The sequence below is a fragment of the Coregonus lavaretus genome, assembly GCF_964263955.1.
Source record: "Coregonus lavaretus genome assembly, chromosome: 2".
In the NCBI taxonomy this organism is placed as follows: Eukaryota; Metazoa; Chordata; class Actinopteri; order Salmoniformes; family Salmonidae; genus Coregonus; species Coregonus lavaretus.
Window position 1 is genome coordinate 85,803,229 of NC_139989.1, and position 14,536 is coordinate 85,817,764.

At 41.4% G+C, this 14,536-nt stretch overlaps 2 protein-coding genes across 2 annotated transcripts in view; both read right to left on the reverse strand.

Annotated features, from left to right (window-relative positions):
* Nucleotides 1-1,213: 1,213 nt before the first annotated feature.
* Nucleotides 1,214-14,536, reverse strand: part of LOC311140987 (NACHT, LRR and PYD domains-containing protein 12-like) — a 76,228-nt gene continuing 62,905 nt past the window's right edge. The window contains exons 13-16 of the mRNA XM_084176256.1: nt 8,651-8,707; nt 3,294-3,467; nt 2,519-2,565; nt 1,214-2,173 (exon numbers count right to left, since the gene is read on the reverse strand). Of these exons, the coding sequence (XP_084032382.1) occupies nt 1,650-2,173; nt 2,519-2,565; nt 3,294-3,467; nt 8,651-8,707 (802 nt within the window). The 3' untranslated portion in view covers nt 1,214-1,649. The remainder of the gene's footprint in view (nt 2,174-2,518; nt 2,566-3,293; nt 3,468-8,650; nt 8,708-14,536) is intronic.
* Nucleotides 10,991-13,729, reverse strand: LOC311099519 (NLR family CARD domain-containing protein 3-like; the record flags this gene model as incomplete). Its single annotated transcript, XM_084140221.1, has 3 exons — nt 13,543-13,729; nt 13,185-13,413; nt 10,991-12,789 (listed from the first exon to the last, which is right to left on the reverse strand). The coding sequence occupies exons 2-3, from the start codon at nt 13,393-13,395 to the stop codon at nt 10,991-10,993; spliced, it is 2,010 nt and encodes a 669-aa protein (XP_083996347.1). The 5' UTR covers nt 13,396-13,413; nt 13,543-13,729.

Here is a 14,536-nt window from a genome sequence, read left to right on the forward strand (position 1 = left end):
ACGAGTTCTTGCTCTGAGGACACACACACACACACACACACACACACACACACATCATCACTGATAACACACACACACACACACATCATCACTGTTAAACACACACACACACACACACACAAAAATCCCCTCTCTTTAGGCTGAACATTTGAAGACAGAGAACCCGACTCAGAGCCAATGCAACAGTGGAGGGGACCTCGCCCAACTCATCAGGACCAATCAGAAGATCAGAACTACTAGATTCAACCTACATCATTTATTGTATAAAATGTCTGCACACAATGTTTCGGGGCTCTCTTCAGATATCTCCCTAAGAGTTTGACGAACGAGTCTGTGCACGCGATTCCAGATATCTTTACCTCTGAATAAACTGCCTTTATTATACCATATCCACCCTGTCCAAAGTCTCTACTTGGTCTCAGTTCTCCAGTAAACTTGTGATTATCAACAGTACACAACGGTAACAAACAATTGGGGGAACTCACGGGGCAGATAGTGAGGTTGCAGTGACACAGAAAGCAGTTCAATGTCGGGGGTACAGAGTCGCTCTCTTACCAGGATCGATTTTCCCTGTGACTGTCTCTGTCATCCAGCCAAGTCTCCCAGCTGTATTGGATTCCGCTGCCAGCAGCGTTTTCATTATTTAGTCCGTTCGTAGCGGGTATGTACACGATCAACAAGATCAGTCCAAAACCCACCACTGGAAATCCATGGTTGGCAGAATGTTTGTAAACTAAGTGTACAAATTAAAAACATAAAATAACGCCACTAAGTGTACAAATTAAAAACATAAGATAACGCCACACTGCAGGTCGCAACAGAGACGCTGCTAGCCGCTATTTTCTTAGTTACGTTCATGGTTACGTCACGTATGACGAAAGCGCGTAAGTGCAAGCCCTCAGACACCCATAGAGAATGTATTGAAAGCTTTGAAATTTGAAAAAAATAGATTTTACATCAGAGTCTATGACAGACTTCTGGGCGATTTTCAACTTGACTGAAATCGCCCCAAAAACGGGCGGGGCCATTTGAAGCACGACTTTAGCCTGATTTGACATTTAGTGGCAGTCAGATCAGATTAGAACACTGATAACTACTGTTGCCGTGATATAATTGATTAGAAAAAAAATCCCTTCCTTTTCCCGTTTGGCAGTGCGTCGCCCATATCGCCCTATTGAACAAGCCGTCCCTGGTCCATTGTGTGTGTGTGTCCAGTGTGTGTGTGTGTCCAGTGTGTGTGTGTGTGTGTTTATTTGTACAGTGTGTGTGTGTCCAGTGTATATGTGTGTGTGTGTGTGTCCGGTGTGTGTGTGTGTGTGTGTCCAGTGTGTGTGTGTGTCCAGTGTGTGTGTCCAGTGTGTGTGTGTTTGTGTACAGTGTGTGTGTGTCCAGTGTGTGTGTGTGTGTATGTCCAGTGTGACCATTGTGTGTGTTTGTGTGTGTGTGTCTAGTGTGTGTGTGTGTGTGTGTGTGTGTCCAGTGTGTGTATTTGTCCAGTGTGTGTGTGTGTGTGTGTGTGTGTGTCCAGTGTGTGTGTGTGTGTGTGTGTGTGTGTGTGTGTGTGTGTGTTTGTGTGTGTCCAGTGTGTGTGTGTGTGTGTCCAGTGTGTGTGTCCAGTGTGTGTGTGTCAGTGTTACCATGGTTATTATTTACAGGGACACTGAGGAGTCACTCCAAACCCAAAACCCTGGATAGAGGGGCTCAGTGAATGTGGAGTGGAATGTGTACAGGTGGGTCAGTGTGTCAGAGGAGACTCTGTAGAAGGACAGAGTGCCGGCTGGCCAGTCCAGATACACTCCTGCTCTGTGGGAGCTGGAGGAGGGGACGTCTATGGTAGTGGACTTATTATTGTGCCTGGCAGAGTAACCGTTGTCAGAGCAGATCAGACTCCAGGACTTGTCATTACATCCAATCCCACAGTCATTACCCCATCCTCTCCTGCTGATTCCTTTATATGCCACTCCTATAACAGCCCCTCTCCCACTCCACTCTACCTCCCAGTAACAGCGCCCAGTCAGACCCTCTCTACACAGCACCTGTCTACAGTCCTCAAATCTCTCTGGGTGATCAGGATACGGCTGCTCCTCTCTCCTCCATGTCACCTTTCTGTTCTCCTCAGACAGAGAGAGGAGTCTGTTTACTGTGTTTAGGTCCAGTGTGAGATCACAGACATCTGATGGATGAAACCAGACACAATATTAGAAATCATCATCATTCACATTAGAATGTTAACTCACTTTTCACTAATTCATTTAATGTAGATGTTTCTAGGTATCAAAAGGAGAAGTTAAGGTAACTTATTCCCATTAATTACACACACACACACACTGGACACACACACACACACACATTGTCAATGCAACTCTTTGTAAACGTTGGTGTCCCTGATTTGTGCTTCTGTAGAACTACAGCTGATATTTAATATGACCAAGTAAGTAATGATGGTGGTCTTTGACTTTGACTTCACTTGAATTAAGACTTATTCTTAGTCATATTCTTCACAGCAGTCAACACTCACATTTTCTAAGTCCAGGTTTCATTGTGTTCTCTCCACCATGTTCCACACTGTAGCGGTAAGCAGAAGAACAGACAGTCATTGAGGGATACACGTGAACTCACACACACACACTCACACACTCACACACACACACACACACACACAGTCAACATATAACTTTGTCCAAGTGTGTGTGTGAGTGTCCAGTGTGTGTGTGTGTGTGTCCTTTATTTGTATGTGTCTAGTGGGTGTGTGTGTTTGTGTGTCTAGTGTATGTGTGTGTGCAGTGTGTGTGTCCTGTGTGTGTGTGTGTGTTCAGTGTGTGTGTGTGTGTCCAGCGTGTTTGTGTGTGTGTGTGTGTGTCCAGCGTGTGTGTGCGTGTGTCGAGTGTGTGTGTATGTGTGGGTCCAGTGTGTGTGTGTGTCCAGACACACACACACACACTGGACACACACACACACTGGACACAGACACACAATGGACACACACACACACACTGGACACACACACACACACTGGACACACACACACACACTGGACACACACACACACACACTGGACACACACACACACACACACACACACACACACACTGCACACACACACACACACACACACACACACACACACACACACACACACACACACACACACACACACACACACACACACACACCGGACACACACACACAGTCTTTATATAACTTAGTCCAAGTGTTGGTCAGCATGTTTGTCTTAACCAGCCTGATAACTCCAACATGTCTGATATGAACATTGACATAAACCCTCTACATACTTGAGTTTCTCCAGTCTGCAGTGTGGATCCTCCAGTCCAGCAGAGAGCAGTCTGACTCCTGAGTCTCCTGGGTGATTGTAGCTCAGGTCCAGCTCTCTCAGGTGTGAGGGGTTTGACTTCAGAGCTGAGACCAGAGAAGCACAGCCTTTCTCTGTGACTAGACAGCCTGACAGCCTGCAAAGAGTCAAATCATATTAAAACCACACTGCTATTCTTTGGTGGGGAAGATATTGGCAGTATATTTTTCAACATTTTCAGTTAAATCAGTGTCCTGAAACCTGCTCTATCTATTCATAAATGGATGTTTCATTATTAGAAATGACAAATTATCAAAGTTTTGCTTGTAGAGAGAAAAATGTATAGTCCAAATATTTGAGTAGACTGACCAGAGCAGTTTAAAAAGCAGTATCAGTCAAAAGACAGACAGTGAGGTATCAGATTTAGATTGTATTGAGTATACAGTCCACACCATATCTATTTTGACAGGGAAGCTAACATTTTAGATGTGTATCTATACTCCAGCATTTTGGATTTCAGATCAGATGTTTCATATGAGGTGACAGTATATAATGTCACCTTTTATTTGAGGGTATTTTCATATATATCTGTTTCACCGTTTAGAAATGAATCATTTTATGTATCTAGTCCCCCCATTTGAAGAAGTCATAAGTATTCTGACCAATTCACACACAGTGTATTAAAGTAGTCAAGAGTTTAGTATTTGGTCTCAAACTCGTTGGATGCATTTGCAGTTTGTTTTGGTTGTGTTTTGGGTTATGTTTTGTCCAATAGAAACTGAATGGTGGATGATGACTGGAGTAATTTTCTGTCTAAGTGAGTAAATAACATGTTTCTAAACACTACTAAATGAATCCTGATAATGACATGAAGAAAAATCATGAATGAATCATGAATAATAATTAATGAGAAAGTTACAGAGGCTACAACAAAACATGCTAACCTCTCACCATTACCAATAACAGAAGGGGTATGATCCTTGTTCCTCTGTAACTTTCTCATTCATCATCATTCACGATTCATTCATGATTATTCATAATCATGGTAGCATCCACATGAATGTAGAAGTGTTCAGAAACATCTTCTATTCTTACTGACAATACAAGTGAAGTGACTCCAAAATGACAGGACATTATTCACCATTCAGTTTCTATTGGGAAAAACATCATCCAAAAACACAACTAAAACAAACTGCAAATGCATTCAACAAGTGTGTAGAATCACAAGCTTGATGTAATCACTGTGGGTAAGGAATATGGGACCAAATACTAAACTTATGACTACTTTAATACAATATAAGAGAATGTGTCCAAATTATTACGACTTTTTCAAATGGGAGAACTAGATACATACAGTGCTTTCATTTCTAAACAGTAAAACAGATATGTATGAAAATACCCTCAAATAAAAGGTGACATTATATACTGTTGCCTAATATGAAACATTCTATCTCAAATCCAAAATGCTGGAGCATAGCACCAAATGTAAAACTGTAAGCTTCACTGTCCAAACACATATGGTGTGGACTATGTGTGCCTGGTAAACACATGTGGATCTGGTGAACAGCTATCACTTGTTGACCAACTACAGGAATACTGACCTCAGAGTCTCCAGTTTACAGTGGGGATTCCCCAGTACAGCAGAGAGCAGCTTCACTCCTGAATCCTTCAGGTCATTGATACTCAGGTCCAGCTCTCTCAGGTGTGAGGGGTTTGACCACAGAGCTGAGACCAGAGAAGCACAGCCTTCCTCTGTGACTAGACAGCGTGACAGCCTGCAAAGAGTCAAATCATATTAAAACCACACTGTTATTCTTTGGTGGTGAAAATTGTGGCAGTATATTTTTACAACATATTCAGATATATCAGTGTCCTGAAACCTGCCATATCCATTCTTAAATGAATGTATCATTATTAGAAATGATCATAATATTGCTTGTAGAGAGAAACATGTATAGTACTAATATTTGAGTTGAATGAACAGACCAGTTTAAAAAGCAGTATCAGTCAAAATACCGACAGTGAGGTATCAGATTTACCGTATTTTCCGCACTATAAGGCGCACCGGAGTATAAGCCGCAGCAGCTAAATTGAATGATGTGTACATATATAAGCCGCACTGGACTATAAGCCGCAGGTGTTTTAATGTTTAATTACCATATGTAAGGGTTCGTGCACAGAGGGGATTGTCGGGAAAGAGATGGCTGCTTGAGGAAGCTCCCATTTATTAACATTTCAACAAACAAGTTGCATATTTGCATAACGTATTCCAGCAAAATTAGTTAATAGCGTCACAATCATTTAACCACTTAACTTTGGTTCTTTTTGAAAAACCTTGAAAAAGTGTGCACATCTTTGAATATTTATCTACATTATAGCCTACAGTAGTACCATAACAAAAAACAAAGCTTACAGCGCTTGACGAGGCAATATCAATGGCTAAATTAAATGTGTTTTTTTTAAAGTGCAAAATAAAGTGCCTGTAACACGACAGTAAGCGCGTAAACCTAAAGTTGCAGCAACACGGCTGCTTAAAATATACGGTAATCAGCCTACCAGAAAAGTCATTAATCCTCGTCTTCATCTTTTAGGCTAAGGTGCAGTACACGGCTGTAACCAGAAAAGTCAAGTCATTAATCCTCATCTCCGTCTTCTTCCTGCGTACTAAAACCACCAAAGTCCTCATCTTCAGTGTCGGAAACGAACAGGCTCAGGGTGGCTTCGTCAGCCACTCTCCTCTCCTCCTTCGTTGACGCTCTCAAAACCAACGAACTCCTCTTCGTCACTGTCGGAATCGAACAGCCTCTGAAGGGCCTCAGCTGTGGCGGCGTCCTCCTCTTCATCACGCAGCAGTCCAGCCTTTCGGAACCCGTTAATGATCGTGGATGTTTTGACACTCCTCCACGCTATCAGGATCCACTCGCAAACTTGAGCGAATGTTGCTTTTCGCATGCGACCAGTTTTGGTGAATGATTTATCGCCGCTAGTCATCCACGCCTCCCACTGAACGCGTAGTGCCACTTTGAATGCACGATTGACACTGATGTCGAGTGGCTGCAGATGCTTCGTTGTGCCCCCAGGAATCACAGCTGGAATGGAGTTTGTGCTCTTGATGGCTGCTTTCACATAATCCGTTATATGGGCCCTCATGCTGTCCAAAACGAGCAAAGCTTTTTTTGGGCGAAAGAATCCCCCAGGGCGCTTGACGTAGCACTCATTCAGCCACTCATTCAGCCACTCATTCAGCCACTCATTCAGCCACTCATTCAGCCACTCATTCAGCCACTCATTCAGCCACTCATTCATTACGCTTTCCATCATCCACCCTTTCTTGTTGACTTTAAAGGAGATGCCATTCAATATTTTCTATTTTCATTTCGGTGGCGACTGTTTCAGCTTTCAGTCGGATCTGCACGGTGGAAACACCTCGGCCGTCTGCTCTCTGTGTGTTCACCCAATCTTCAAGAAAGTCTTCAAGTTCGGGCCATCTGCTTTTATTACTTCTGAAAGCTTTTTTTGACTTTTTGCATTGAGACAGTTCTTCCCGCTGGCGTCTCCAACGTCTCACAATTGACTCATTGATGCCAAGGCTACATGCAGCAGCTCTATTTCCTTCTTTTACAGCCAGATTGACTGCCTTTAACTTAAAAGCTGCATCATATGCATTTCTACGTTTGTTTTCCATAATGAGGGTTTGTGCATGAAAACTTCCTTTGCACAAACTGTCTTGCTCTCGTTCTGTCTCTCGTTCTGTCTCTCGTACCACTCTCGGTTCCACTTTTACTTTTGCGCGCTACCTGTCTCACTCTTTTCCGGCCACCAGCTTTTCCTGCTGGAGCCCGCCGCTTAAAGGTGGGGGGCGCGGACCGGTCATAGAGCCCATAGAGTTAAAGTTGGTGGAATGTAACCTGTAAAATCCATAGATTTAGGAGGTCTTCTAGTGGCCGTTAGCTGTAAAAATCCATACATTAGCCGCACCGTTATATAAGCCGCAGGGGTCGAAAAATTTGAAAAAAGGCGCGGCTTATAGTCCGAAAATTACGGTAGATTGTATTGAGTATACAGTCCACACCATATCTATTTTGACAGTGAAGCTAACATTTTAAATGTGGCTCTATACTCCAGCATTTTGGATTTGAGATCAAATGTTTCATATGAGGTGACAGTATATAATGTCACCTTTTATTTGAGGGTATTTGAATACATATCTGTTTCACCATTTAGAAATGAAAGCACTTTATGTATCTAGTCCCCCACTTTTGAAGAAGTCATAAGTATTTTGATAAATTCACTCATAGTGTATTAAAGTAGTCAAAAGTTTAGTATTTGGTCCCAAACTCGTTGGTTGCATTTACAGTTTGTTTTGGTTGTGTTTTGGGTTATGTTTTGCCCGATAGTAACTGAATGGTGGATGATGACTGGAGTAATTTTCTGTCTAAGTGAGTAGATAACATGTTTCTAAACACTACTAACTGAATCCTGATGATGCCATGATTTAGAAAAATCATGAATGAATCATGAATAATAATGAGTGAGAAAGTTACAGAGGCTACAACAAAACATGCTAACCTCTCACCATTACCAATAACAGAGGGGGTATGATCCTTGTTCCTCTGTAACTTTCTCATTCATCATCATTCACCATTCATTCATGATTATTCATAATCATGGTAGCATCCACATGAATGTAGAAGTGTTCAGAAACATCTTCTATTCTTACTGACAATGCAAGTGAAGTGAGTCCAAAATGACAGGACATTATTCACCATTCAGTTTCTATTAGGAAAAACATAATCTAAAACACAACCAAGACAAACTGCAAATGTATTCAACAAGTTTGTAGAATCACAAGCTTGATGTAATCACTGTGGGTAAGGAATATGGGACCAAATACTAAACTTATGACTACTTTAATACAATATAAGTGAATATGTACAAATTATTACGACTTTTTCAAATGGGAGAACTAGATACATAAAGTGCTTACATTTCAAAACAGTAACACAGATATGTATGAATACCCTCAAATAAAAGGTGACATTCTGTACTGTCACCTAATATGAAACATTATATCTAAAATCCAAGATGCTGGAGCATAGCACCAAATGTAAAACTGTAAGCTTCACTGTCCAAACACATATGGTGTGGACTATGTGTGCCTGGTAAACACATGTGGATCTGGTGAACAGTTATCACTTGTTGACCAACTACAGGAATACTGACCTCAGAGTCTCCAGTTTACAGTGGGGATTCCCCAGTCCAGCAGAGAGCAGCTTCACTCCTGAATCCTTCAGGTCATTGTTACTCAGATCCAGCTCTCTCAGGTGTGAGGGGTTTGACTTCAGAGCTGAGACCAGAGAAGAACAGCCTTCCTCTGTGACTAGACAGCGTGACAGTCTGCAAAGAGTCAAATCATATTAAAACCACACTGCAATTCTTTGGTGGTGAAAATATATTTTTTCAAAATTTTCAGATACATCAGAGTCCTGAAACCTGCCATATCTATTCATATATTTATATATACACACTACTACTAGTCGAGAGTTTGGACACCTACACATTCAAGGGGTTTTCTTCATTTTTACTATTTTTGACATTGTAGAATAATAGTGAAGACATCAAAACTATGAAATAACACATATGGAATCATGTAGTAACCAAAAAAGTGTTTAACAAATCTAAATATATTTTAGATTTTAGATTCTTCAAATAGCCACCCTTTGCCTTGATGACAGCTTTGCACACTCTTGCCATTCTCTCAACCAGCTTCATGAGGTAGTCACCTGGAATGCATTTCAATTAACAGATGTGCCTTCTTAAAAGTTAATTTGTGGAATTTCTTTCCTTCTTAATGCGTTTGAGCCAATCAGTTGTGTTGTGACAAGGTAGGGGGGGTATACAGAAGATAGCCCTATTTGGTAAAAGACCAAGTCCATTTATGGCAAGAACTTCTCAAATAAGCTACGAGAAATGACAGTCCATCATTACTTTAAGACATGACGGTCAGTCAATACGGAACATTTCAACAACTTTTAAAGTTTCTTCAAGTGCAGTCGTTAAAAATATCAAGCACTATGATGAAACTGGCTCTCATGAGGACCGCCACAGGAATGGAAGACCCAAAGTTACCTCTGCTGCAGAGGATAAGTTCATCAGAGTTACCAGCCTCAGAAATTGCAGCCCAAATAAATGCATCACAAAGTTCAAGTCACAGACACATCTCAACATCAACTGTTCAGAGGTGACTGTGTGAATCAGGCTTTCATGGTCGAATTGCTGCAAAGAAACCACTACTAAAGGACCCCAATAATAAGAAGAGACTTGCTTGGGCCAAGAATCACGAGCAATGGACATTACACAGGTGGACATTTGTCCTTTGGCCTGGAGTCCAAATTTGAGATTTTTGGTTCCAACCGCCGTGTCTTTGTGAGAAGCGGTGTGGGTGAACGGATGATCTCGGCATGTGTAGTTCCCACCGTAAAGCATGGAGGAGGAGGTGTTATGGTGTGGGGGTGCTTTGCTGGTGACACTGTCTGTGATTTATTTAGAATTCAAGGCACACTTAACCAGCATGGCTACCACAGCATTCTGCAGCGATACGCCATCCCATCTGGTTTGGGCTTAGTGGGACTATCATTTGTTTTTCAGCAGGACAATGACCCAACACACTTCCAGACTGTGTAAGGAGAGGGATTGAGTGCTGCATCAGATGACCTGGCCTCCATAATCACCCGACCTCAACCCAATTGAGATGGTTTGGGATGAGTCGGACGGCAGAGTGAAGGAAAAGCAGCCAACAAGTGCTCAGCATATGTGGGAACTCCTTCAAGACTGTTGGAAAAGCATTCCAGGTGAAGCTGGTTGAGAGAATGCCAAGAGTGTGCAAAACTGTCATCAAGACAAAGGGTGGCTATTTGAAGAATTTCAAATATAAAATATATTTTCATTTGTTTAACACTTTTTTGGTTACTACATTATTCCATATTTGTTATTCCATAGTTTTGATGTCTTCACTATTATTCTACAATGGAAAAAATTAAGACAAACCCTTGAATGAGTAGGTGTGTCCAAACTTTTGACTGGTACTGTATATACATGAATTAATGTATCATTATTAACAGTAGATAACATGTTTCTAAACACTACTAAATTAATTATTGTGTGTGTGTGTGTGTGTCCAATGAGTGTGTGTTCATTGAGTGATACAGGAATACTGACCTCAGAGTCTCCAGTTTACAGTGGGGATTCCCCAGGACAGCAGAGAGCAGCATCACTCCTGTATCCTTCATGACATTGTTACTCAGATCCAGCTCTCTCAGGTGTGAGGGGTTTGACTTCAGAGCTGAGGCCAGAGAAGCACAGCCTTCCTCTGTGAGTCCACAGAATGACAGCCTGCAAAGACATCATCATGATTTCACAAACACACTGTTAATTTAACACCAGTAGTGTAGAAGGACAATGGCAGATGCATTTGATTTATTCTCTTAAACAACATATAGATGAATCTTCCGTCTCCTAGAATTTTATGGTCATATTGTTATACTAATGTGAACATCAATGCATTGATTCAGTAAGTTTTTCAATATAATATCATATATTACATACATATTATAATATATATTTTTCTCTAAACTGAATATTTCTTCCTAATGATTAGTACTTAAATGTCATTTTATGTACTCACAGAGCAGCTCTGGAGGCTTTGACCACTGGCAGCAGCCTCAGAAGACCTTCCTCTGATCTGGAGTATTTATTCAGGTCAAACACATCCAGCTCCTTTTCTGAAGTCAGCAACACAAAGACCAGAGCTGACCACTGTGCAGGTGAGAGTTTGGCTTTTGAGAGACTTCCTGATCTCAGGTAGCTTTGGATCTCCTCCACTAGAGAATGGTCATTCAGTTCATTCAGACAGTGGAACAGATTGATGCACCTCTCTGGAGAGGGATTCTCCCTGATCTTCTCCTTGATGTACTTGACTGTTTCTTCATGGCTCTGTGAGCTGCTTCTTGTCTTTGTCAGTAGACCTCGTAAGTGCTTCTGATTGGACTCCAGTGAAAGGCCCAGAAGGAATCGGAGGAACAGGTCCAGGTTTCCTGTCTCACTTTGTAAGGCTTTATCCACAGCACTCTTGTAGAAGGTAACTTTATGCTTGTGTCTGATCCTCACAGAAAAGTTACTGGACGTTGATTGATGTTTGGCCATTAGATTTTCATTGTTGTTGATGAATGAGAGGAACACATATACAGCAGCCAGAAACTCCTGAATGCTCAGATGCACGAAGCAGTACACCTTGTCCTGGTACAGCACACATTCCTCTTTAAAGAGCTGAGTGCACAATCCTGAGTACACTGAGGCTTCATTGACATCAATGCCAGCCTCTTTCAGGTCTTCTTCATAGAAAATCAGGTTGGCCTTCACAAGCTGTTGAAAAGCCAGTTTTCCCAGTGACAGAATGCTCTCTTTATTCCAGTGTGGACCTGTCTCTTCTTTCACAAGATACTTTTCATTCTTCTGTTTGGTATGAAACTCCACAAGGTGTGAGTACATCTCAGTCAGAGTCTTGGGCATCTCTTCTGTCTTGTCTGTACTCAACATGTGTTCAAGGACTGTTGCAGAAATCCAACAGAAGACTGGAATGTGGCACATGATGTGGAGGCTCCTTGATGTCTTTATGTGTGAGATGATTCTGCTGGCCAGGTCCTCATCACTGAATCTATTCTTGAAGTACTCCTCCTTCTGTGGGTCATTGAACCCTCGTACCTCTGTCACCTGGTCAACACACCCTGAAGGGATCTGATTGGCTGCTGCAGGTCGGGTAGTTATCCAGAGGAGAGCAGAGGGAAGCAGATTTCCCTTGATGAGATTTGTCAGCAGAACATCCACTGAGGTTGACTCTGTGACGTCACAACAGATCTTGTTCTTCTGGAAGTCTAGGGGCAGTCGGCACTCATCCAGACCATCAAAGATTAACAGAACTTTGTACTTGTCGTAGTTGGAGATTCTTGACTCTTTGGTTTCCATTGAGAAGTGATTGAGAAGTTCAATCAAAGTGTGTTTTTCCTTTTTCATCAAATTCAGCTCCCGAAAAGGGAATGAAAATACAAATTGGACATCCTGATTTGCTTTTCCTTCAGCCCAGTCCAGAATGAACTTCTGCACAGAGACTGTTTTTCCAATGCCAGCGACTCCCTTTGTCAGCACAGTTCTGATAAGTTTGTCTTGTCCAGTTAAGGGTTTGAAGATGTCGTTACATTTGACTGCAGTCTCTGGTCTTGCTTGTTTCCTGGTTGTTGTCTCAATCTGTCCCAGCTCATGTTCATTATTGACCTCTCCTGTTCCACCCTCTGTGATGTAGAGCACTGTGTAGATCTTATTGAGAAGTGTTGGGTTTCCTTGTTTAGCGATCCCTTCAAATACACATTGAAACTTCTTCTTTAGATTAGATTTGAGTTCACGTTGGCAAATCACAGCAAGCTCATCTGAATGAAGAAATAACACAGAGGATATTAATATTACGTCTGATTTAAAGCCTAAAGTATTCTAGGACTGTTATGACATTTTAAATTATAATAATTTTTTCGCTCAACTGACTGTATAAATGTTTTCATAATGCATTACAGACTGGTGTGAGTATTCTCTCTCTCTCTCTCTCTCTCTCTCTCTCTCTCTCTCTCTCTCTCTCTCCTCTGTCTCTCTTCTTCTCTCTGTCTAAATGAATCAACACAACACATCCCTTCTGCTACTTGATGAGGTCACTAGGTGTTGTGTTAAGGCTGCTACAATATCAGTGAGTTACACAGCTACTTTAGCTGTACTTTAGCTACAGCTTTTAAATGTTATAAACAGCATTCAACATGAGGCAGACAGTTCTTACTTTTCTCCAGTGTGTCAGCAAGCTCCTTCTGGTTCATTTTCCTCAGGACGTGCAGTGTGATCTTCAGAGCCCCCTCTCTGGCACTGCTCTCCTGCTTCTCATCTTCAGCATCCACCACTTCCTTATCCTGCTTCTGACTCTCAAAGCCTTCTGGGAGTTCTGGACTAAGAATCCTCTTGAACATCTTCAGCTCGTTCTTCACAAATGTCATAATATTCTCTTCAAGCAACTGAAATAAATCAAGTAAAACAGTTAAGCAAGAGACTAAATGCTTTCTCATTAACACATGAATGAATGATTGACAGATCACCTTTACTTGAGGTAAACAAAAACAAATGTACATAACAGGACCACATACACTGAATATGGAGGCTAGGTCTGTTTGATGACTCTGGGAAGACTGACCACTGAGAATCTCTGACTCTGATCTCTCCTGTTGGTTTCTGTGGACAAAACATCAGATTACATCTCCTCATCCAGGGAGTACACACACACACACACACACACACACACACACACACACACACACACACACACACACACACACACACAGACACAGGGAGGGAATGTTGTGTTTGTTTAATATTGTTTCAGGACTATGAAAATGGAAAAAAGGTTTAGCCTATGGATTATGAAAACAACAATATTAAATGGGAAAATGGGAGAGGAGAAATGACTAGAGACAGTGTTGTTTAACTCACTGACCGTGACCCATGAGTTCTTCTTACCTTTGTTCACTAGAAAAGTCTCCCTCTCTAAACACTATAGGAAGATTCATAGACTTGTCACTCTTCATGGACACACAGCTGGGTACAGGGGAGGCTGGTCTCTCCTGCTTGATTGGACTTCAACACAACAGAGACAAACATTCAAGCTCTCATCTACTCTGAGCTCAGATGGGGAAACATAAGAAGAGTTTCATTCCAAAACGCTATATATCAATTTTCAGAAATGTTGGTAAATTATCTTTTATTGTTTAAAGAAATTATGAAAGAGATTGGTGTGTTTTTTCACTATCTAATCATGGCATGGGATTGTTCAACGACAGACATGTATTTGTTTAAAATCTATCACTTGATGGTTTCATTTCAGACAGACAAATAATCATGTTTTTTTGCAAAATGCTATATATCTGCCTCACTATCAGAGAAATAAGTAGTACTGCTAGGTTTTACGCAGTAAAAATATATATCTGCCTCACTCTCAGAGAAATAAGTAGTACTGCTAGTTTTTACACTGTAATAATATATCTTCCTCACTCTCAGAGAAATAAGTAGTACTGCTAGGTTTTACACAGTATTAATATATCTGCCTCACTCTCAGAGAAATAAGTAGTACTGCTAGGTTTTACA